This window comes from Schistocerca serialis, chromosome 7 (genome assembly GCF_023864345.2).
Source record: "Schistocerca serialis cubense isolate TAMUIC-IGC-003099 chromosome 7, iqSchSeri2.2, whole genome shotgun sequence".
NCBI lineage: Eukaryota > Metazoa > Arthropoda > Insecta > Orthoptera > Acrididae > Schistocerca > Schistocerca serialis.
Window position 1 is genome coordinate 212,579,904 of NC_064644.1, and position 26,234 is coordinate 212,606,137.

The 26,234-nt window shown below is 39.7% G+C and overlaps 2 protein-coding genes across 2 annotated transcripts in view; one reads left to right on the top strand and one right to left on the bottom strand.

Moving 5' to 3' along the window:
* The window catches only part of LOC126412983 (glutathione S-transferase 1-like), a 47,855-nt gene extending 47,393 nt beyond the window's left edge, over positions 1-462 (top strand). The window contains exon 3 of the mRNA XM_050082875.1: positions 280-462. Coding sequence (XP_049938832.1) covers positions 280-462 — 183 coding nt within the window. The remainder of the gene's footprint in view (positions 1-279) is intronic.
* Positions 463-14,287: 13,825 nt separating this feature from the next.
* LOC126412239 (glutathione S-transferase D7-like) overlaps positions 14,288-26,234 on the bottom strand; it is a 92,177-nt gene continuing 80,230 nt past the window's right edge. The window contains exons 4-6 of the mRNA XM_050081731.1: positions 25,339-25,480; positions 16,761-16,928; positions 14,288-14,535 (exon numbers count right to left, since the gene is read on the bottom strand). Coding sequence (XP_049937688.1) covers positions 14,377-14,535; positions 16,761-16,928; positions 25,339-25,480 — 469 coding nt within the window. The 3' untranslated portion in view covers positions 14,288-14,376. The remainder of the gene's footprint in view (positions 14,536-16,760; positions 16,929-25,338; positions 25,481-26,234) is intronic.

Below are 26,234 nucleotides of genomic sequence, written 5' to 3' on the forward strand. Positions count from 1 at the left end.
TGGCAGCGACGTCGACCTGTAGAGTAGTATCATGCGTGCTGGCACACAGTTTCTCCCAGTAAAGTGGTGCAAGGCAATCGCAAGGAACGGAAAATGGAGTTCTGTTGCCAAAAGAGTGAGGAATAATATAGTGTAATGAAATTCTGAATAAAAACAAAACCGGTTAAAATTATTGATACAGGATATTGTTGTTAGAAACTCATACAAATGTATATGAGAGGTTAATCTTATGTTGACGAATCGCTTCGTTACATTTCTGATACTCTTGGCTTTCTGCAGACCTCAATCATTTTCTTTGGGAAAAGAAGTGTGGACGCTGACGCGAAAGCAGCCATATACAAGGCTTTGGGAATCCTGGAGAAGTACCTGGAGCCCACTGGATGGGTGGCTGGAGACCGGCCGACCGTGGCCGACATCTCCTGTTCTGTTTCAACTGGTAGAATGAAGGTAAGGGATACTTAAAGGACATGTCGGTGGAAATGGGTAACATATTGGGCATAAATCGTGGATTAAGGGAAACCAACACAAAGGTGACGAGGAGCAGTAGAAAGAAGAGTAACTAATTGTTTGATAACAGTTTTGGGAACTATAGATACTGGCAGAAGCGGAAGAAGTTTCCTATCTAGGAAGCAAGATTACAGAGAATAGCCAGACAAAGGACGGTGTCAGAAGTAGGTTAGCACACTCACTTATTACACTGTAGATAAGATGAGGTTAGGTCCCGCATTCTGACTCCAGGCAGTCCAAGTAGCTCCACTGACGACCGTGTCATCCTCTGCCTATGGCGTTATTGGAAGTGGTATGGATGGACGTTGTGGTCAGCTCACCGTTCTCCTGGTCGTTGCCGGGCTTCTTGAAATTGGAGCCGTTACTAATCGGACGAGAAGCTCCTCAGTTAGGCTCACGAGTCTAGCGAACCCGTACCCGTTCTCCCACGAACGAAAAAGCCCTGGGAATACCGGGAATCGAACTCGGATCCCACGTTCACAGCACCCAACTGTAATTTACCTGTAATTTAAACACCTACAATTTAAATTATTTCACACAAATTATTACTATCAAGAGCAACCTTAGTGTTTACATCAACAACTAATGATACAAACGGGAGACCCGTGCGAAACTTTCGCACTTTTATAGTTTTAAAATAAGTGTAGTCTTTTGCTTGTAATATCTAACTTTCGACTTTAATATCTATATTTACATGTTGTTGAAGAGAAGTTTAACGAGAAAAACGAACAAAAATCAGTGTGAAGTATATGTGTTGGAATGCAGTGTTTGCTAAGGCCACAATAACCTCTAACCGTATGTTCAGACGTATGTTGAGATTTTAATAACTCATCGTACTTTGTGTAAGCACGTTAGGTCATAGTTCCAATAGGTAAATCGCAATTCAAGGAGACGTTGACAAATATATTTGTCGTTTCGGAAAGTATATTCATTTAGAAAAGTCAACTTGTACGGCGGGCAGAGATAAGGACCTACCGCGGTGGTCACTGTTGTTATCTATGACAATGCTGCACACAAATTATCCAGTTCATAACTACTTTAAAACAAATAAAATGGTATTAATAATAAGAGAATATGAAAAGCGACTCTCGTATTAGTGATTAATTAGTTAGTTTCGTAAAATATGGGTACCAAGCTAGGCATCCAAGATGCTCCTTCGCCTGTGATAGTTTAAAGTCTCTTTTATGTTAAAATTTTCCACAAACAACATGTTTTGGTGCAAAATCGGTTTTCAGTGTCAGAAGACGCTTAAGACACCTTACCAGCGATACCTCATTCATCCCAGGACGATTAGTATGAGATGAAAAACAGGGATGTTGTGAAGTAATTATATGATATGCATTATTACATCCAACTCAACACTACTCCCCATTATCTGTTTCTACATTTAATAAAGACTGTACCTACTATCATATCTTTGTAATCAATTATTATTGTGGCATAACTTGTTTCCCACCTGGACTCGCATTCGGGAGGACGACGGTTCAATCCCGCGTCCGGCCATCCTGAATTAGGTTTACCGTGATTTCCCTAAATCGCTCCAGGCAAATGCCGGGATGGTTCCTTTGAAAGGGCACGGCCGACTTCCTTTCCTGTCCTTCCCTAATTCGATGAGACCGATTACCTCCCTGTTTGGTCTCTTCCCCCACACAATCCAATCCAATCCAATCCTTGTTTCCCACCTATCTATCACTAGCATACACCAACTAATTGAAACAGATTATAAACAGAAATAATCTCTGTTTATGAATGCCACATTTCACAATGCACTCTGTCGTTCCCTGCCGCTTCCTTGGATGCTGCGGAGGCCGTTGTCGTTGCATCCGCCTGCTTGTTCCGTTGTCTGTTGTTGTCGACTCACTGGTAGCAGGCGACAACTTCCTTGAGTAGCACAGGCGAAGGACGCGTTCCTTAATGGAACGGCTCTACTGATGTCAGGTGTTGATATGGAACTCAGGAGTAAGGGTAATTTGGTAGGTGCCATGGGTATCGAAGTTGTATGTGCACGACGAGCGATATATATGAAAAGCCTCAATATTGAACCTCACTGGCGAGGCGGCGAATTTCGATGTTGTTTGCTGCGTTGCCAAGGCAATACCATATTACCGTGTAAATAGTAATGACGGAATATGTCTTGATATCTAGCAGAAGTACACATTCGTAGCGGACATTAATTCCTCGAATATGGCTCTGAGCACTATGGGACTTAACATCTGTGGTCATCAGTCCCCTAGAACTTAGCACTACTTAAACCTAACTAACCTAAGGACATCACACACATCCATGCCCGAGGCAGGATTCGAATCTGTGACCGTAGCGGTCACGCGGTTCCAGACTGAAGCGCCTAGAACCGCACGGCCACACCGGCCGGCCAATTTCTTGAATATGTACATTGGAAAGGTGCTTAGAGTTTTGTTGGGAGCGTAGCTTGAGTACAGCTTGTGCCAAACGCGAAACAAAAAAATAAAAAATAAAAAAATGCGTCGAATAACACGGTCAGACACGCGTTAAACTTTACGAGAAAATCTGTGATGTCGAGAGCCCTTTAGAGCTGTATCGCACAAAATGTAATAAGTGGACGTCAATAAGGAAGACTACTTGGTTGACGCGTCAAAATTGTGTTTTGAAAAGAGTATTGTTTTCGTTTCGTGCTTGGGTGAGAAGTTATACATTAGAAGCCACTGCTTCTGAAAGTGAAGTCTCTATCAAGACTGTGTGTCACTAGTAAAGATTATGTCGTAAAGTGTTTTACATAATCGTCAGAGACGGGGTAGTCAAAACAAAATCGTAGAAATGGACGAGTTGTACGTCGCGGCTCGTAAGTACAACAGATGTCTCCTGAAAAACGTTATCGAACACATTTGTGTCTTTGGTGACATAGAGAAGGAGAATCGAGGAACTTCTTTATCCTTCGTGCGTACTCTCGGGGTAAAGCAACTTTAGTGCCCTTGATAAAGTACTTTTTTGCCTGGTACGAGAGTCTAACCGATGGGTACAAGTTGTATCGCAGTTTGCGAAAAGAAGGTATCGACCACGATTTCATCTACCACTGTATAGAGTTCGTTTCAACGTATGATTCATCGGTTCACTCGCAAAACACTTGAGTATTCATGGAATACCTTGAAGTTATCTATTAAGAGCGAACGTCGACAGTGGGAAAGAGTATATTTCCATATCTTACGCCTGTCACGGAAATACCTTCCCATATGAAACTCTCCTCATATTTCTCAGAGGTATAGCCCGAGTTTACCCTGGCTACGGAAAACAAGGAATGCTATTACTGGCTGTCCATACCAGGGGTGGCACTGTCCACGTTGAGAATGTCGCTGCCGAGTGAAGTTAAGTAACTACCCCTTTTCTTTAACGCATCGTTATATCGACGCAACTTGAAGAGTGATATTATGCTTCCATTGATCATTTCCTTCAGTTCACAATGCGTTCGTCTTTTGTCGTTTTTATTGGTAACGGTACGACGTTGAGACATTCATTATACATCGCTCATAGTGCTTACGCCACTTGGATACCCATGGTGTCTTCCATTTACCGGAATAACTTAGTAAAAGTGTGTGCATGGAATACAGTATTATATGGACGTCAAACGTGAACCATCTGAAATGTGGATGAGAAGAAACTAGAATCATATGAACAGTGTTGTGGTAAGAAATTAAGCGGACAGATAAACTGCCAAATGAGTAGGCACCATAAAGAGAAAAGGAGTCTGTGGATGACCCCAGAGGAGGGGCGTGTTAATGGTCTTTCATGTCTGCATCCAGAAACAATAAAATTGGCGATGGAAGAGGCATTATGGAGAGATAATAGTAGACGCAGACAGAACTAGAATTTGGAAAACAAATTGTAGGGAATGTTTGTTGTAGAGATTAAGTAGGCTTGAGAGGACTGGGATCGAGGTAGGATAAGATGGACAGCATAAAACACGTTGAGAGACTGATTACATAAAGAAAATGAACTGAGGAATCCTCCGGTAGAAACGTGGAAATCTGGTCGCTCTCTGCTTCTTCGTCTCTTGTAATGCTGGATAGTTTTACAATAAACGAAAATTTAAACTGACAGGTCGTGCTCCACGACTCGTTCCTGTTGCACTGTATTTGATGAGGTGCCATACGATATATAAATTGAAAAAGATATTCAGAGGCAGCCTCAGTGAGAAATATGTTTTTGCCAAGGAGCATAAGTGATTTCGTTGATGATCTCTGATAAACATAATTTAGGATTTTTCTGTGGAGTGTAACGCGCTGTCAGAATGAAGTTTCCTTTTCTTTATTTCTTTATTTACTTTTTTTATTGCAACCCTCAAGTCAGCTACTTAACACAAGTTGTCCCAGGAGGAACGGTCAATATTCAGGTATATGGTAGGGACGATCATTCCAAGCAGAAAAGTCTAGTAAAATGTTTCGGGATTGGCGGTAGCGTCGCGACAAGAGGTGGTCACGAGGTCCAAGCGGCCGAAGCCACGAGCTGCGCAAGGGGGGCCTGCGCAGAGGAAAGATACCAGGGTACTTCACCGAGGTTAGCGTCGACTATAAGCAGCAAGCCGACATCCCGTCGGTTGGTTGGCAACATTCGTGCCGGACGACCGCTCAAGCTGGACTGCCCCCTTCTACCTGGCTGTCATCGGCACCGCTCAATAATCGGCGCGGCGCACCTCGGATCCATGCAACGGCTTGCCGATAAAGGGAAGTAACATTCTGTAATCCTCGTGGTGATTGGTGCCAGTGTCTACCCGACCCCCTAATTATCTCTGGTTTGTACCCGACACTCAGAGTGTTACTCGGTCGGCTCTTTGGTCGTAAATATAGACCGCAGTATTGTACTAGACACTAGTAGTCGTTTGAAAATTTGTTCTGATGTTATATTGCACTTCCGTTTTAGTTTATATCCGATCATTAATGTTTTAGTGAATCTGCCCCTGGTCAGAAATACAGTCGGAATAATTCTACTAAAGCACGGGTTGCCGTAAAACAGATAGGAGTCTTGTGGTTAGATATAGATGTTAACCGGTTCAATTCCTTGATTGTAATTGCATTTGAGATAATCTGAACTACCTGTTGTATTAAGCTACTTGAAAGAACCGGTTAGAAGAATTTGAGAGGAGGAGGAAAACTGTACTGGAGTGGGAATAACAGGTGTGAAAGAAATGGTGTGGCAGTGATGGTGAATAAGAATGTACAAAGCTGTATTGAAAATGTGAGATATATATCAGACAGGATCATAATCTTAAACCTGAGATTCCAAAAAGAAACACTAAAAGTAATCCAGATTTATGCACCTCAAGTGGGATGTAGCGAAGAAGAGAAGATGGACTTTGAAAATGTGTTAGAAAACCATATAGAGAGTGCTAATATAGTGATGGGAGATTTTAATGCACAGGTAGGCAAAGATAGAAAGGGATTTGATCAAGTATTGGGATGTTTTTGATATGGAGGCAGAAATGAAGAAGGGGATAGACTCCTGGATTTGTGCCAGAGGAATGGAATGAAAATAGCAAACAGCTGGTTTATGAAGAGAGAAAGTCATGTTATCACCAGATACAGTTGGGATGGAAGAACGAAGAGTGTAATTGATTATATTCTAGTAGATAGGGAATGGGGAGAGAAAGTAACAAATGTGAAGGTAATTCCAAGTGTGAGTGCAGATGGAGACCATAGATTACTGGTGGGACAATGGAAAATGAATCAGTGTGTGAAAAATAGAAAACAGAAGAAAGTGATGAGGATACAGGATTGGAAATTGAAGGAGAGTGAATGTGCTGAGAAGTACAGAGAATTAATAACACAAAAATTTCCAAAAGAAGTTTTCTGCGATGTAGAAAAAGAATGGAGTTTATTCAAAGACACTTTAGTCGAAGCAGCACAAAAAGTATGTGGCAGAACATCTGGAAAGGAAAAAATAAGACAGACAAGTTGGTGGGATGATACCACAATCCAAGCAGTCAGAAGAAAAAATGGAGCATGGAGAAAATGGTGGAAAACTAAAAATGACGAAGACCATAAAAGATATATAGAGGAAAAGAAGAAGTGCAAAGAAATAGTGGAAACAGCAAAGAAAAAGGCATGGGAAGAGTTTACAAAAAAACTTGAAGATGTGAAGAGCAATAAGAAAATGTTCTATAAAATGATGAAAAATAAAAGGAAGGCTTCTGAAGTACCAGTAAAGATGGAAACAGAGGACGGTACCATTATTGAAGATCCAGGGAATATAAAAGATCTCAGGAAAGAACATTTTAAGAAGCTGTTAAACACTGAGGAGCAGGTACATGAGGAAACAACAAATAATGAAGAAACTGAGAGAAGTTGGGAAGCAGAATTAGGACAAATTACACGGGAAGAAATGGAAAAAGCTGTGAAGAAGATGAATGGGGCGAAAGCCCCAGGACCTGATGAAGTATCAGTGGACATGATAAGAGCAGCAGGTCCAGTGGGAATGCAGTGGCTGTATAGAGTACTATCAAGCGTGTGGAGAAATAGTAAAATACCTCACAACTGGAGAACAGGAGACATTGTTCCCATCTTCAAGAAAGGCAATAAAAGACTTTGTAAAAACTACAGAGGAATAACCCTCATGAGCCATACAGCCAAGATTTTTGAAAGAATTTTACTAAATCGAATAAGTGAAAAGTTAGAAAAGGAGCTGAGTGAAGAACAGCATGGGTTTAGGAAAGGAAGGAGCACGATCGACCTGATATTTTCTATCCGTCAACTGATGGGAAAAAGTTGGGAGTATAACAACAGGGTGATAATGATTTTTATAGACATAGAAAAGGCATATGACTCAGTTAACAGGGAAAGACTCTGGGACGAACTGAAGAAGATAGATATAGAAGATGGATACATTAATGTTATAAAGACAATGTACAGAGGCCACAATTGTAGAATTAGAACACCATTGGGGAACTTTGAATACTTCGAAATAAGACAAAAAAAAGGCTCTGAGCACTATGGGACTTAACTACTGAGGTCATCAGTCCCCTAGAACTTAGAACTACTTAAACCTAACTAACCTAAGGACATGCCACACATCCATGCCCGAGGCAGGATTCGAACCTGCGACCATAGCGGTCACGCGGTTCCAAACTGACGCGCTTAGAACCGCACGGCCACACCGGCCGGCGGACTTAAGCAAGGAAGCATTCTATCTCCTGCGCTTTTTAATGTTGTGATGGAGGGAATGAATAGGGCAGTTAAAGATATAGTAAAAGAAACAGACAAAAAGATGATTTTTGCAGATGATATGGTAATATGGGGTGATAAAGAGGTATATGTACAGTTACAGCTTGATGCGTGGAAGGAAATAATGAAAAGGTATGGATTAAAAATAAATAAAGATAAGAGTGAAGTAATGGTATTTGGAAGGGAGAAAGGAATCAACGGAAATATTACCTTGAATGGAGAACCCCTCCAAGTGGTAGAAACTTCTCTGTTTTCATCAATCACTTTTAACACATAATCACCTAATCCTGCAATTCTTTTTTATACTTTTTCGATTGCAGTACTAATGGGTTGGTTTTCTTTTTTAATTTTTTTCATATTCTGTTCTTGGTTGTTTTCCCCATTTTTTAAATTCTTCTTTTCATTGCTCTTTTCATTTCCCATGTGGTCTTGTTGTTTGACAACCTCTGAGTTGCATTTTGCAAACATTTATTAAAGACGAAAAAACATTAACCTATTACATTTAAAACTTTCATTTTCACATTCAAGAATTATGTTCACTGTCATTGTTTAACACTTATGAAATTCTGCATTTTATTTTAGAACTTCCCTTCATTTGGTTTCCTAGTCATATCTATTCCAAAAAATGTAAACTATTCATTCCTGCATTTACTACTCATTTTCTTAAAATCCTCGAACTTCCTTAATTCTCCAACAAACTCGTGTTAAACATGATTTAAAATTGTCATCCTGTCTGAAAATATTTAAAAAATTTATAGTACCTCTGACTAACTGTTGTAGTATCTTTAAACAAGTCTGAGCTAAGTAAAAACAATCTATTCCTTTATGTCTACATGTAGTAAAATATTCTTTAGTTATTTCTTAATTTTCAAGAATGAAATTATCAAAAATAACCACAGAATTATCTTCACATTCATCATTATTTTCAATAAAAGTATCAATCTCATTATGCTTATCCTCAAGTTTTTACAGATTTTTTATAAATCCTCGATGTTTCAATTGATCTAAACTTTTTGAATAAACATACAAATGATTTATTTTATCCCAGTTTAACCATCTTGGATCTAGAATATAACAGTAAATCATTAATGTCATTTCCACAACTGTTTGGTCCTATGATTGCACATTGAATAGAATTTGGAAAAATACACTGTGATTATATTTTGACTTCCCAGGAAGTCTTAGTTTTGGTTCCCAATCGATTTTCGTTTATTTATATAAATTTTTATTAGTATAAATGAGTCGCCCTTTTCAGTTAAGTGGTAAGCCATTCTTCTCAAAAAAAGCTTTACTGTACCTATATGAGACAGCTATAATAATGTTACACTAGTCAGTTTTTATACAGCTTCGTAGACTCCAAATATTACATAAAATTAATAATAAACTTTAGTGCTCTGGAGAAATAATATAAATTCCTATTGGTCAATATAGCTTGAAAAACTTGGAAAAATTAATTAATTCGAAAACGCTAATATAAACATTAAAGCAGATGAAATTTTGAACAGAATAATTAATTAGAGTGATGTAAAATTATATGGGGATATAAATGATAGTATTAGGAACATTTTTGAATTTAATGATCAAATTGCTGAATCTAATAAAAAGTGTCACTAATGATGTTTGCAAAATTATTCTATTCGAATTAATTAACTTACAGCATAGCTGATTTAATGCCAGTAAAACATACTGATCCTTTTCATCTAGAAAGAATTATTATTGCTTCATTCAAGCCTAATGCAGAATTTGCTGGACCACTAATTCATGAACCACATTATCCTGTACATACACCAATTTTTAATGCTATACAGGATTTAGAACTGATGAAAATGACAGTCTGATTGACTGAAATGGAGCTACTGTGACCATTGTTTTATAAATGTCTTAATAAATTTTTTCCTTAATAAATCATGAACAGAATCGAGAGTTTTCAGTTTTAATCATTCTTTGTGAATGAAAAGACTAGAAATAACTTGAATCTCCCCAACAAGAACATGGAGATTAATATAGCTGTTGGAGATGGTTGGATTCATGCTAATCATGCTCAACTGCACATGAGCTTTAGTATTATTGGAAATGATAGTTCAGATTATCCAACTTGTGATGGAATATACAATAAAAAGTTAATTGAAAACTTTGTAACAAAGCTGTTTGAAGTTGTCACCATAAAGAAAGGAAACAATATTTTATCTACAATCGAACATCGATTTATTTCTTCCTCACCTCTTATGCAGTTAATGTTCTCTCTAGCAAATTAATTAACTATGGTAGCACATATTTTTAATACTGGGAAAAAAAGAAGTAAAAAAGAACAAAGTACTTTATCCATTAGCATTATGAAGTGGATTTTTTAAAGATTGCAAATAAGTACTGGGGGAAGGAGATTGGACTATAATATATATGTGGTCGTTGAGTGCTGGAGTTGCTATTTTTAGATGGGCTGATCGTAATCATGCTAGAGTTGAAGATGCAACCACACTTCCTAAGGAACGAAAAACTGTTGTAGAATAGATGGAAGCTCATGTTCCAGTTGTTAAATTAAAACTAGAATCTTTACTCGAAATAGAACAAGAAAGAGTGAAAATCCGAAAATTCCCATTTCTTTCTTTGAACTACAAACCATAGAGGTTGCTGGATTAAGTGGAAAAAAATTTTCAGTTATATATCATTGATTCATTGATTGATTTATTTGATTGATTTATTTGATTGATTTATTGATCCACCTTTAAACATTTTTCATGCAATTGACATTGTCATTTTACATACATTATATAATTACAAAATAAGTCATACATTTTTAACATTCTGAATGAGTAAATATGTTTTATACTGCACATGTTTAGTAGTCATTAAACATAAATGTGTCGTGCAGAATGGCAAAAGGAGATACTGTATGTGTAACACAATACACATGCTAAGAAAAACATTTTAACGAATATAAATGAGACAGGCTTAATAATGTTAACCATCGGGGAAAATGTATTATGTAAATAAAGCACAACAGCATGGTACAATAACATTTTCAGAAGAACTTATGTAATAGGGTGGTCATGTCATATAGTACATTATGTAAATAAAGCACAACCGCATGATACAATAACATTTTCAGAAGTGTTCATGTAATATGGTGGTCATGTCATACAGCAGTTTTAATAGATTAGATCACTTTTATTACATACTTTAAATTCTTCTATTGTATAGAATGCTTTTTGTCCAAGCCACCTTGTTGTAATATTTTTGAAGACATTAAGTGATACACTGTGTGCTATAGGTGGTAGCATGTTAAATAATTGTATCCCTGTGAATGTGTAACTGTTTTGGTTTTTTTAAGCTTAGTAACTGGGATGTCCATCTACCTTTGGCGTGCGTCATGGCTATGTACAGACTTGTGCAGTTTATAGCTGTCTTGGTTTTCTTTTATGTGCACTAAGCAACTGAGAATAAACAGTGATGTAAGTGTCAGTATTTTTAACACTTTGAAATAATCTCTACATGATACATGTTTTCTCATTCCAGCAATACACCTAATGGCCTTTTTCTGCCAAATAGAAATTCTTTTTGCCCCAGAGGCGTTGCCCCATAACAGCACTGCATATGTGAGGTGGATATGAAAAAAGGCAAATGTCTTCTGCTCTTGAATTTCTTAATTTTGCAATTGATCTCATGATATCACTTAACTGGACCTCTTTCCATTCACATGCAGGAGAATTGTGTTCCATGTGTTGTAGGAAAGATACAGCTTCCTTTAGTTCCTGTTGATGTTTATTATTTGACGTAGCTGCAGCAGAGGAACTTATGTCACAAGCTTTAACGAAATAGGCATTGAATTCATCTGGTGTGATATTCACATTACAGTAATCACTTTTACAGTTCTTACTTCTCCCCAGTTCAGTCTTTACAACGTTCCATGCAACTTTACATTTGTTGTCAGAATTATTAATGTAATTGTCATTTGCCTCTCACTTTGCTAACCTGATTTCTGATCTGTATTTACTCTTTAACTTAATATAACTAGCTTTGTCTGCATCATGATTTTTATATTTATCATAATAAATCATAACCAATGCTCTTAACCAATTACTACAATTCTGCTGAGTTTGATATGCCTTACTTTATTTTCGTTGTTTTCCAAACTAAACGAAATAATAGTCAGTTGATTGATTCTTTTTTATCTGATCATGATAAACTACAGAATATATACTTTAAAAAATGGGCATAACGACGTTTTTCCTCAAGAAATGTGGAATCTAGATCCAATAAATAATTACCTAAATGAATTAGGCGCTTTCCTAAATTTTAGGAGTCACACAATTGAATATTGATGGTAATGTAACACTCCTCAATTTCATTGAAAATTATTCTATATATGTCGTAAATATGTCTACAAGAAAGACTGTGTTAACCACTCAGAAAACAACAATGAAACTGTCTATCACTTTTAATGATAAAATTCCGAATGACACACTTGCATATATTGTAATGTATGGTAAAAAGAATTTGACATTCGATGCACGGTGCAGAATTTTAACTGAGGATTTGTTATAGCATTTCGAATTTTTAAAATCAGTTGAAAAATAAACAAAAAACGATCTATTAAACTGCTTCTCAATGCCCACAAGCGAGAGTTGTAGCTTAACTCCACTCTGTATGAAGCCTCAAGGCTGACTGAATGCTTGAGCTGTGAGCATCGAGTTTCATCTAAGTTTGAAGGTCACACTCCTTGCTATCAAACCGCACCTTCCTGCAGAACGTGCCTGTTATCTCTCTCTCCATCTTATTCATGTGTATTTTGTGTACTGAACAACAGAAGCCTCTGATGTAAGTTCCATTTATATTAATACAGGAACATACTTCACTTCAAATGTAAATTATTCTTTTTCAATACTAATTTCTGTATTGTCACTGACATTTACATGTTGTTTGCAATTCGTGTCTTCCAAAAAAGGGATAATCTGAAAGAAAATAATTTATGTTTCATCCAAAATAAACAGATGAAAATGAGGAAATTAGAATCAACTTTGTCTCTCGAAAACTGACTATATATACAAACTGTTGATCTTTACTCTCTGAAACTCTGCATGAGTAAGTCAACTGAAGGACTGTGGGCATAGATGTGATGAAGTCTTAAATAAGTCAAATGTGGAAAGGGCTAGCCATTTGACAAAGCGTTTTCTTTCGTGGCCTGTGTACTTAATAACGACCTGAAAAATACTGATGATCTTGCTGTTTGGTCACCTCCCCCAAATCAACCAACCAACCATCCAACGACCAAAAAAATGAAGAGTTTCAGTTAATTCTGAACTTAGTCTTTGTGATGCGTTGTGTAGACAGTCAGAGGCCTGAAACTCGGAAACGACCAGAAGGTGTTCGATAGGAAACGTTTTGCACATTTTAATTTGACTATGTTAATTGTAACCAGAAAAGAATGCTGTATAAAAGTTGTGAGTGAGTGTGTAAATATTAAACTGAGTTCTTCAAATGATTGTTCATGGTTGTTCATGGAAAACACTCCTAGTGCGATCAACCTGCCCGTATACTACTACTATGAGTGTTGTACAATGCCTTTTGGACTGAATATTGCACCTGCCACTCTCCAGTGGTTATTCAATGGAGTTCTCCAGAGTTGTTGTTGTTGTGGTCTTCAGTCCTGAGACTGGTTTGATGCAGCTCTCCATGCTACTCTATCCTGTGCAAGCTTCTTCATCTCCCAGTACCTACTGCAACCTACATCCTTCTGAATCTGCTTAGTGTATTCATCTCTTGGTCTCCGTCTACGATTTTTACCCTCCACGTTGCCCTCCAATGCTAAATTTGTGATCCCTTGATGCCTCAGAACATGTCCTACGTACCGATCCCTTCTTCTATTCAAGTTGTGCCGCAAACTTCTCTTCTCCGCAATCCTACTCAATATAGAGTCTAAAACCCAAAAAGTACATAGTCTGTTTCCAAGATATAGTGTTTTCTAAAGACTGGATTAAGGATGCAGAATCACTAGAAAAAGCGTTTGACAGGTTAAAAGCTGCATGCCTCACACTTAGCATCAACAGGTGTCATTTTGCTCACACACAGTTGAATTGCATGGAGCATATTATCTGCCAGTAGAGATTGAGGACCAATCACCATCTCACTTCTGCTGTACATGACTCTGCAGCTCCACAGACAGTTAAACAATTGCACTCATTAATTGGGTTGGTTAATTATTACCAAAAATTTGTCCAGGGGTTTGTGGATAGTGAAAACCCACTGACTGCATAATTAAAGAAAGGTGTAACTTAGAGAAATTATTCAGCGACTGAGAAGGAATTACTATCAGAAAATACCCCATTAAATGAGCTTATACATCCAATGATTACTAATAACAATAATAAATTCAGCATTATCAGCTTCATGTGTCATCACAGCCTTTTTTGTATAGTATGGTAAGAATGATAAATCTACTTTTTATTCATCATACATAGATTTTAGTGTCACAGAGTTTCATTAAAAATATGTTGATGCTAATCATTTAGGTCCCAGTGATTTGTTTTCTTTTAATAAGCATGAGAAGATGGAACAATGAAAACAAAACTTGGAAGCAAGAAAATATACTCTAGAAAAAGGCAGTAAGCAATTTATAATCAAAGAAATACACCAGTTATACAGTTAAGTAACTGATTTTCAAATTCTGATATTTGAAGCCTCATGGTTATGGGGCATATATGTTATGAGTCACTTTGCTTTTAATGGCTTCAGCGATTTCCTTCAATCCTTCCTTATTTGCCTCTTCAAAGTGGGGTATGTTACTGTTACATCGTTGCAACCACTCCCTTATCTTTGGGTATGCATCAAGTACTACTCCCATTGCCTGAAAAACAGAAAGTAGCTATGTCACTATGCCTTAACAACCAACATATTGTTATAATATTTGTAAAATTGAAACAAAAATGTTACAGTGGTTTTTTGTTGCAGAAAATCTTTACAATATATTTCCAAGCTGTTGCAATGGTTTATTAATTCCGACGCACTGACTAATAATTCATTTGGAGAAGAAACTAAAATTTCATTTTCTTCCTAACTGAATTAGATTTACTAAATGAAATCAATGGAGATGAAATCAGTGAATTGTGAGTACATGAGACGATAGCAGTGAAATAGATTCAGAAATCTTTCAGTAATTAATAGTAAATTGCTTTCCTTTTTCCAAATTTTGCTTTATGTTACACTGAGGTTGCTGAAAGTCATTTCTTAAATAACCAAGTTTCATTTACAGCCAGTCATTTGTTTAACTAGCAACTTAATTTAAATTTAATTTCGAAATTTTGTATTTCAGATTTTCTTGTCATGAACTGTAGTGTTGTGGAAAATCATGAATACCTTTGGCTGCCACATGAGTGATTATTTGCTTGAAGGACATTTTTGTAAAACATTTGGTTGACAGGTTGTCCTGGAGGAACGAATTATGTATGCACGATACCCCTACAGTCAAAACAGCAAATGAATATTTGCTTTGATCTTTGATTTGCTCATTCGAGCAGATCCTCAATTCACCACTTTGTCTCAGGATCGTGTTCAAAAATCCAGGTTTCATCACTTTTGATCACACGACTGAAGCATTCATGGCCATTGGTAATCCTCTCAAGAAGATCAACGTACACATTTCTTCAACTGTCCATCTGCTCAGTGAGGTTTTACGGCAGCTTTTTGGCATAAACCTTTCGTATGTGCGAAACTTCCATCAAAATTTGATCTACGGCGAAAGTGTTTAACTGGTCACCCATCATCCTTTTTCTTAAACGTCGGTCTGATCTCACAAGAGCTCGCATACATTCGACGTTTTCGTCGCTTTTTGAAGTTGAAGGTCTCCCTGAGAGAGGATCATCTTCATCGTGTTCTCGGCCTTCCAAATTGATTTCAAAGGTCGCACTCGCGGATTCCCCAAGTTTAACACAAAACTTGATAGCATAACGTTGCTCTAAATTCCGCTGTCCCTTTTTCGTAACACGCAACAAAAACACAGCTTCCCTGATGGCGCTCTCAAAAATGACGTGATGGCTATACAGAGCTGAAACGCGGACTGAACATTTAGAAGGGATGAACATACAGATGTAAGCAAGTAGATCAACACAGCGTTGCCAGATCGCTCGCAGTGGTTCTGAATCTCATTACGTCTCTCACACACCTCTTATTTTGTATCATTATACGAGGGTTGCCCTGAAAGTAAGGCATTGCATTTTGTTTCTCATCACGTAGGTATCATTTGAAGTCTCCTGAGTGAGCGCGCCAAGTTTCTGTCACTTCCGACAGATAAGGTAGCTGCAGGACAGTTTCAAAATGGTGTCTGTAGGTGATGTACGTTACAAGCAACGTGCCATCATTGAATCTCTCACTGCAGAGAAAGAAACTGTGGGGAATATTCACAAACGCTGGTGCAAAGTCTATGGAGCGTCTGCTGTCGACAGAAGTACAGTTAGTCGCTGGTCACGGCGGGTGAGATCATCAGAAGGCGGTTCGGCGGACCTCCACGGTTTGCAGCAGTCGGGGAGACCATCCGGGGTTCTCGCATCTGATATGTTGCAGCGAGATGATGTTGTCATTCGCCATTAAGGGACGCCATTCCTTGAAGACATCTTGAGGACGATGAGGAGGTGATTCACTCAGTGAAGCACTGGCTCCGCCACTAGGACAAGGATTGGCACCGTCAGGGCATACACGCCCTTGTTTCGCGCTGGAGGAAGGCCATAGAACGGGATGGAGATTACGTGGAAAAATAGGGAGTGTAGACAAAGCATAATTTTTTCGTGTGTATAATTCCCATTACGTTCAGTAAAGATTGTTGAAGGAAAAACATGCGGTGCATTACTTTCTGGGTGACCCTCGTACTTGCAAAAGAAATAAATGCAAGCTCACTGATAATGCTACTACAGTGGTGAAACATATTTGGGTTTCAACAAACAAAATTGTGTTCTTTCAAAAGAACGGCCCCTCCAGATCATTAGTTATCTTTCTCCGATAATGTGTCGCCTTTCCAGGCGCACCGCCATGGTTTTATCACCACAGATCAACGCCCGTAGGAAACCAGAATCAGCTCACCTGCAGAGTGGCCGTAGTCACAGCGCAGGCGATGTCGGCCACCGTGACGTGGTCTCCAGCCACCCATCCAGTGGGCTCCAGGTACTTCTCCAGGATACCCAGTGCCTCGTATATTGCAGCTTTCTTGTCCGGTTCCACGTCAGTTTTTCCCAGGAACATCAAAGGGGCCTGCAAAACACGACATGATGACATTTGAGGAAATCTTGTTAACTGTAAGATGCGTTAAGAAATACAGAATACTGCGTTTGGCAACACGGGGGAACACTTAGTAATTTCTTTGCCGTAACATCAAAAATCTACCGACAGGTTATTGTGAATCCATTTCTGACAACTGAACTACTGACTTGATAACTATGATGTCTGGTGATACGTTTGCACGGTAAATCATTTTGAAATAACGTGTCTTAAAAACTTCGCGCATCAAACGGCTAGTTATGTCATTCCACTTGAAGTTTTCTTATTTATATAACAGCTATATGTGTAAACTGAAAATGAGTGCTCGAATGCTACGCTGTTTACAGCGTAACACTGTGCTTTTACGTCATCGTGCAATTTTTCTAATTGCGTGTGTAACTTTTCTGTGTACGTCTATTATGACGAAGGTTCCCAACAATATATTTAAACCGGTTCATTTCGTATTGTATCAGTTTCTTCTTCTCCTGTTTTCGCAGTTCTTGCGTTGTAGTACAACACACTCCTGTTCCCAAAAGTTACAGTTTCAAACATTTTCTCCAAAATTCTGGAGAAATTTTTGTCATCAGTGGATTTTTTTAGTTAAAAAAACGTTCTGTGTTGACTTTTATGGGTACATTAGTTTACATCTTGCGTAAACTTAGTTCCTTAAGAAAATAATTATTTTAAATACTTTTTATCTCATCTAGCCTCCAGGTGAGATTGTGTATTTTAATGCGTGTTCCTGTTTTGCCGCATGTCGTAGTGGTATTATTTTGTAAATTTCTGCAAATGTTTTATTAGTCTGCATGAATCGAAAAATGTTAATATGAATGTTTTGTATGAAAATTTTGTACTTGTTTGCTACCATGTCCAGAGTTAACTGCCCAAGTCATTCGAAAGAGTCTTCAGCGAAATAGTTGAAAGACTTTTTTATCGTGTCTGGCTCTCTCGGAAGTGTGGAATCTTTTTTTAGAGAAAATTTAAATACACACATCAAAAAAAGTTTTGTGCCACCCCAGTTCCCAGAACTCCTGAAGATAGACGTTGACTGTGGATATTGTTTCACATACGCATTCCCTTTCGCTGTTCAGAGATGTCACTAAGCCCGCCCGAAGGTGTGAACAACCATGCATGAGCAGCACCTATTAGACGGAGGTGGTCCGACAGACGATCAGTTCCAGTCATTCCACCAGGAAGGAGGTACACGGCTCGTGTTGTCTGTAGTTCAAAAATGCTTAGATGACCAATACCGTGGTTCGGTCGCGTCCACATTGTTACATTGTGCCACGAAGGGCTCTCAACAAGGGATGTGTCCAGGCGTCTCGGAGTGAAACAAAGCGACTTTGTTCGGACGTGGAGGAGACATAGAGAGACAGGAACTGTGATGACATGCCTCGTTCAGGTCGCCCAAGGGCTACTACTGCAGTGGAGGACCGTTACCTACAGATTATGGCTCGGAGGAACCCTGACAGCAACGCCATCATGTTGAATAATGCTGTTCGTGCAGCCACAGGACGTCGTGTTACGACTAAAACTTCACTCCCTACGTCCAAGGCTGACGTCCATCTTTGCAACCACGATACCATGTAGCGCCGTACAGTAGGACCCAACAACATGCCGAATGGACCGCTCAGGACTGGCATCACGTTCTCCTCACCAATGAGTGTCGCATATGCCTTCAACCAGACAATCGTCGGATACGTGTTTGGAGGCAACCCGGTCAGGCTGAACACCATAGACACACTGTCCAGCGAGTGCAGCAAGGTGGAGATTTCCTGCTGTTTTGGGATGGCATTACGTGGGGCCGACGGACGCCGCTGTTGGTCATGGAAGGCGCCGTAACGGCTGTACGATACGTGAATGCCATCCTCCGACCGATAGTGCAACCATATCGGCAGCATATTGGCGACGCATTCGTCTTCATGGCGCCCCCATCGTGCATATTTTGTGAATAACTTCCTTCAGAATAACGAATAGAGTGGCCAACATGTTCTCCAGACATGAACCCTTCGAACATGTCTGGGATATATTGAAAAGGGCTGTTTATGGACGACGTGACCCATCAACCACTCTGAGGGATCTACGCCGAATCGCCGTTGAGGAGTGGGACAATCTGGATCAACAGTGCCTTGATGAACTTGTGGATAGTATGCCACGACGAATACAGGCATGCATCAATGCAAGAGGACGTGCTACTGGGTATTAGAGGTACCGGTGTGTACAGCAATCTGGACCACCACCTCTGAAGTTCTCGCTGTATGATGGTACAACATGTAATGTGTGGTTTACATGAGAAATAAAAAGGGCAGAAACGATGTTTATGTTGAGCTCTATTTCAATTTTCTGTACAGGTTCCGGAACTCTCGGAACCGAGGTGATGTACAAGGTTTTTTGATGGGTGTAGTTTACAGTGCAAGAACACATAAGGCGGTTAAATTGTCGTCAAGCTGTGGAGAAAGTATATCGATAAACATATAAAGTTTATGTTGAAAATAACACCAAGCTACACGAAAGTATATACACTGAAGAGCCAAAGAAACTGGTACACCTGCCTAATATCGAGTAGGGCCCCCACGAGCACGCAGAAGCGTGGACTTGTGTCGCGCAGTCATCAAGAGTACACGAGTGGGCCTCCGGCTCCAAAAGTCTATATCGATGATGTTTCGTTGAATGGCTTGCACGCTGACAAAAAAAAAGGTTCAAATGGTTCTGAGCGCTATGGGATTTAACATCTGAGGTCATCAGTCCCCTAGAACTTAGAACTACGTAAACCTAACTAACCTAAGGACATCACACACATCATGCCCGAGGCAGGATTCGAACCTGCGACCGTAGCGGTCGCGCGGTTCCAGACTGGAGCGCCTAGAACCGCTCATCCACCACGGCAGGCCGCACTCTGACACTTGTTGATGGCCCAGCATTGAAATCTGCAGCAATTTGCGAAAGGGTTGCACTTCTCTCACGTTGAATGACTCTCTTCAGTCGTCGTTGGTCCCGTTCTTGCAGAATCTTTTTCTGGCAGCAGCGACGTCGGAGATTGGATATTTTACCGGATTCCTGATATTAACAGTACACTCGTGAAATGGTCGCACGGGAAAATCCCCACTTCATCACTACCTCGGAGATGGTGTACCCTGTCGCTCGTGCGCCGACTATAACACCACGTTCAAACTCACTTAAATCTTGATAACCTGCCATTGTAGCAGCAGTAACCGATCTAACAACCGAGCCAAACACTTTTTGTCTCATATAGGCGCTGCCAATCTCAGGGCCGTGTTCTGCTTGTTTACATAGCGCTGTATTTGAATACCAATGCCTATTCCAGTTTCTTTGGCGCTTCAGTGTATACTGGACCAAAGTTATTTGACATAAATGGTGAGGAATTTCGCCTTGGCAGTTATTTACCGTAAGGGTAGAGTGATATATGTTTTTTCTTGTCACACTGATCTTCGCTCTCTCCAGTACTTAGAGGCTACGGTTGCACATTTTCTGGAGCAATTTCTTTGTGAATGAGTCATATACATTCTCTTCCTGCTTTTTATTATCCCTGATACCTTTCGGAGTCGAGTAATGCTCTTTTCACAACAATTACCGCAAACTTTATGTCACTTTGGCGTCACGTACAATACTGACGACCGCATGATCAGCTGTTGACTTTGTTACAAGGACGAATACGAATATTATTGCTCCTGCATTCATTCGCAGCAATTCAATCTGTCCTCTTAGGTTCTTGCCTAACCGCACACTCGGAAGACGGCACATATTCCGAAATGTCCGCAGCTCGTGGTCTAGTGGCTAGCGTTGCTGCCTCTGGATCACGAGGTCCTGGGTTCGGGATTTTCTCTGCCCGGGGAATGGGTGTTTGTTTTGTCCTCATCATTTCATCATCATTTGAAAGGTGGCGAGATTGGACTGCGTAGAGATTGGGAGTTTGTACGGGCGCTGATAACCGCGCAGTTAAGCGCCCCACAAATCAAACGTCATCATCATAGTCGGAAATATACAGCTAAATATTTCTGGAAGGAAGAACATGAATTACGTTGTTGCTCTATTCAGTCGCAGCAATTTAAGCTGTCCTCTTAGGTTCCCGCCTAACCAAATGCTCGGAAATCGCTAAATATTTATTTCATCCTTCGTTCTCAGATCAGACTGAATGTAAATAACATCCAACATTGCAGAACATACTTGTATTACATTCATAAGAAAGTAGCAGAGCATGTTGAGAACTCTAACATGAAAAAAAAAGAAATGAATGCATGCAATGGGATGCGAACCAACAACTTTCGATTCCAGCAACCACAACGGTATTCGTTCCCCTTGCACTTAACCACGCGATGTTTATCCCCGTCTTGGTCATCATATTTTATCTTGAAGGCTTGTATCGTTGATACGTTATAAAGTGACATTTAATGATGTTGTGTTTCCGATAAATTTTCACTGCTCCGTTACATTGAAACGGCATACTGCAAATTATAAAACAGGTGTGTTTCATTATTAATTTGTAAATTATTGATGACAATAACTCACTCCTAAGAGAGCACTCTTATATGAAGGCGTTAATCGTCGGTAAATCATTACGTGACATTTTATTGTAGCAATAATTGTAAGATATCGTTCCAAGGATGACGTGTTTTTATAAATCTCCGGTACGCGCGCATGAGACCTTGAGAAAGGTGGGTATCGAATGCTAAGGAAAACAGATAGTCGATCATGCCGTCGACGATATTGTGTGTGCCGTCAAAATGACGTCACATTTGCGGGAATTGTTGCGAAAGGAGTGTTACCCTTCAGAGTCGTTAATGGTGCTCATTATTTTGTTACCTAGAATCGTGAACGGCTGAAACATGGAGGTAAAATAGGAAGGATGTCCGTACGTCACGAGCTTGAAGCTGATGTCCAGTATCTTAACTAGCCCAAAACATCAGGTTCACCGCGGTGAGCCTTCGCCGTGACGTCACTGAGACGTGCCCATGCGAAGTTTCGACAGTGTTGGGTGCATTGATTGTGTGGGGACGTGGCTGTTTCATCAAAAATGCCAGCTTGCGTTGTTTACGCGTGTACCAATCGATCCTATCGTAATCTAAAGCTTAAAGGAATCACATTTCACTCTTAAGTGGAGCAATTCAAGCAATATTTTCTTTTGTATACATGAATTATTGTTTAACTATTTACTTTTATTGTAGTGGTTTTATTTCTGTCATCTGACTTTAGATTTGCCTTAATTTACACAGTGTCCATTCTTTTCTTTCCTGAGTTTTTATTTGCCTTCCAAATCACAAATGCTCCTACATCCGAGCCACACAGTATCAACCGCCCAGTCCCCGCAAAACACAGGGCTACGTAACCGCGGATTGTTGGGGCACCATCTGCTGCCCTAAATCCCTGTCGCCTATAATTATTCAAGTTGTTCACATTTCCTCTCCTTTCAAAAAGGATTCTGACTAGAACAGCCGGAAACAGCTGTCATGTGTGCGTGAGTTTTTTCACAGGTTATTTATTCACTCATGAAGGTTGCTGTAAATCTACTGCACTTCAACAGGAACAATGATGTAAATAATTACAATACTAGAAGAAAAAATGACATTCATTACGCCACATTAAGGTAGTGTGTAGCACGAACAGGGATTCACAATGATTCAACCAAAAGTTTTGATTACTGACCCACTGATATAACACGCCTGATACATAGCAGAGTAGCATGAGACATACTTACAAAAAAATTTATGTCAATATAATTATAATGACTCGTTCCATATAATTATGATTTATCGTGAAAATGATACATGGAACATAAAACTAAGTAACTAACGATTTGTATATCACAAAGCATGTATAGACACATATTCTTTGAAAACCACAAAATGAAATTCAAAAGTAAAATCGAGCAGTTGATCAAAGTAGATGTACATTCAAATTGTGCTATGTCTGGTTAGTCCTGAAAATCTGACAGTTACTGGCGAGAAATATTCTGGGAGAAGCAAATAGGCTACTGTTGGAAAGGTAGGCCTACATCTTATACAGGTTAGGCTATCATTACTAATGATGCCACATACATGTTAAAGCAATATATCTATTTTAAGAGGTCTTAAGCATTTATGGTCTTTATACGACCCATCTTCCACAAAATGGAAACCACTGAAAATCAAAAATGTTTTATTTGCAACAGTTAGCTACAACTTCCAGCTCTTATCTACATAGTCGCCGCTCCGAGTTAGATACCTGTCGTTGCGTTGTAGGAACTTTCCAATACCATCATCATACATGGTAACAGCTAGTGCTGTCCACCAATTCTCTACACTGGTCTGCAGCTCGTTGTCTGTGCCTAAATGTTGTCTTCGCAGCCAGCGGTTTATGTGAGCAGTGATGAAACTCAGAGAGAGCCAATTAAAGGATGTATTGTGGTGATCAAACACTTCCCATCAGAAACGCTGCAAGAGCATCTTCATTGCCCCTGCAGTATGCGGCTGAAAACTGTCTTGAAGAAGAAAATGCAAGACAGTTATGTTACGTGGGCTGCATAGCTTCAGGCAAAAATTCTCTCTGGGCCCTCGTATGACACAATTTTCTAGGCACCTTTATGTGCTCAGAAATGAAAAGAGCGACGCAACGCGATCGGCGGGCGTACTAGAGACACTGCCCAACACATCTGTGAAAAGCATTGTGTTTTCACAGTGGTTTTCATTTCACGACCGATCGGAAATTACTTTCCTAATAGCCCTCTTCAAAAAAACATGCAGCATGCAAAAGGCGTTTTTCTTTTGAACCACTGTAATTTACTTTACTTTGTTTCTTAACAAGTGCACCTTAGTGGCATTCTGAGACTTATATTTCAAATAGATTGGCTACTCGCACTTCGTCTTATAATCAGAGGTTGCCTGTTTTCGTCTTCCAAAAATCTAATGTGCAGCTTGAACAGCTTCGAGGGACACGTTAACGAGAGAATCACAGAAACAAGTTCGAGGAAATCCCACTCGCCGGCGCATTAAAATAATCCAGGAAGGGATTAAATTGCACAATTTTGAGTGATATGACATGACCAATTATACAGTACGTCACCTATACCGTTTTGTAAGGACTCGTCGCTAAAATGAGAAATTTTCACGGAGATTTTGCACCACGAGGGTATCTTTGCAGGATTCTAATCACCAGTGAGGGGTTTCAGATGGATATGGCACACCATAAGAAACTTGTGGGTTCTCTTCGTCTCCGAAATGAGGCAGCTATCAAGGCTAGAGGTGGTGGTGCGAGGTATTAGCATCGTGACTCAGAGGATGTCCGCTATGCACGAAGGTAAAGGTCAGTTAAATGTTGCTCGTAATCGAGACTGAGAGAGTCTTATAAATAATTATCCTAACTGCAGCAACTACGTCAAAACAGTAACAAAGCTGACAAAAATATCTACTTCACGCAGTACTGTCGGCTAATTAACGAACGATTTCAGCCAATTCACGTTTAGACAGCCCATGAACTAACTTATAGTTAACTCAGTGTAGTGTCCCATGCATCAGTTGACAGTAATGAGCTTGCGAGGAAATTCTCAGGAAGAGCGCATGTTGTTTATGTTGTGGTCGACTGCCACGCCAACGGCCAAAAGAAGGTCTGACAACATTCCATTTATGTCCCACGCCCAACAGTTCCAGTCTCTCTATTCATCCATCCATCCCCCCCCCCCCCCTCCGCCCCCAGCTAATTCTATTGCTCACGATGTATAATCAGTTATTATAATCATACAATGTAGGCTTTGACGGCCGGTACTGGCTTCACTTGAAACTTCCGGGCCGTGGTCGATGTACAAAACTTTCTCCTAACGTTTCATCTCCAACAGCGGGAGACGTCTTCAGACGTAAAGCGGCGAATTCTGCGACCAGAATTCGAGGGAGCACCGAATATATACGCTGTGTAGAGGGCACCACAGTCCATCACATGACGTCGGCTAAGACATTATATCTGGTATTGCCAACTTTTTCGATTGAAAGTAATCGATCGTCCTTCTTACAGTTGTAACGTTGACATCCAAATTTTATTTTATTTATCGCTTTCCTCTTTTCTGTTAAAATTATTACAGCGTTTATAAATCTCTATAGCTCTTCTAGAAATGTGTGCACGATAATGCGATGTTTTTTATATGACGCTCGTCTCAAAGAATTATATTTCATGATCACCCTCTTGGTAAACATGTTTTGCTACGGCTGATTTATCCGTATCTCCCAGGCGGCAATTTCTTTTGTGTTCAATCAGACTGGAGTTAACACTTCTTTTCGTGATACCAAAATAACCCAGTCCACAAGTACGTCGACCAAGGCCTATAAGCCGGAAAGTTTCAAGTGGAGTTGTTACAATGACATAATTCGAAACGTTTGTAGTTGTGTAACTGCGTGTTGGAAGTGGTTGCAAAGATACTCACAGTAGTGGCTCTCAGACGAGGGAAAAGCGTGGTCGCGTCGAAGTAAAGTCGTTGGTCCACCAACACCCTCTTGGCAGGATCCTTCGGGTACAGAGAGTCGTCCTTCCCGTACTTGGACACAAGGTACGTGGCGATTGCGTGGCTGCCGCAAGTAAAGGCGTCATCAGCACCATGAGATTAAAACTGGCAAGTAGAAATGCATTGCGGTTCGGGATAGAGTATGAATGTTGGGAACATTTTGAACTGTCCCGAAGCTGATACAGAAAGATCCTTTTTAAAATTTAATTTAATCAGGCATAGCTTAAGCACATACTATTCTATCATTGATGAAATTTTTAATGGTCTTGCCAATTTAAGCACATATATGTATTTTTCTTGCTTTATTTAGAATACATTAATGAAACATCATTACAGTAATTCATTTCTGACAGCTAGCGTGGCAGTGTGTTAATTGACAGCAACGTTACACTCATACTGCCTAAAAACAAAACGGAACGTGACGTGATGCTAAGTGAATACCATTTTTACGCGAATGTGATGTGTATGGGTCTTTGTCCTTCGGCACAAGCAGAACAAATTTTTATTATTTTGAGCGAAATCTAATGGAGTCCTCCAGTGGTAATGCCAGCAGAATTCCGATTTTATCTCGTATGTGCTTTGAAGGATAGTGATGGAGTTACATTGGCGGTCAGGTCACCGACACTGCATCTTGCACAAGAACTGAGGTGAGTGGATGAGTTAGTTTGCCTACTCAAGAGCACTGGGGTCCATTTTTCTGGTGCGCATCGCCACTGCAAGCAAAATTCCCACCTGCCAGGAACGTCAAAAACCACATTACATACTGCAATATATGTCCTACCATAAATGACTTTGGATTAAACGTCTCTCCATATCAC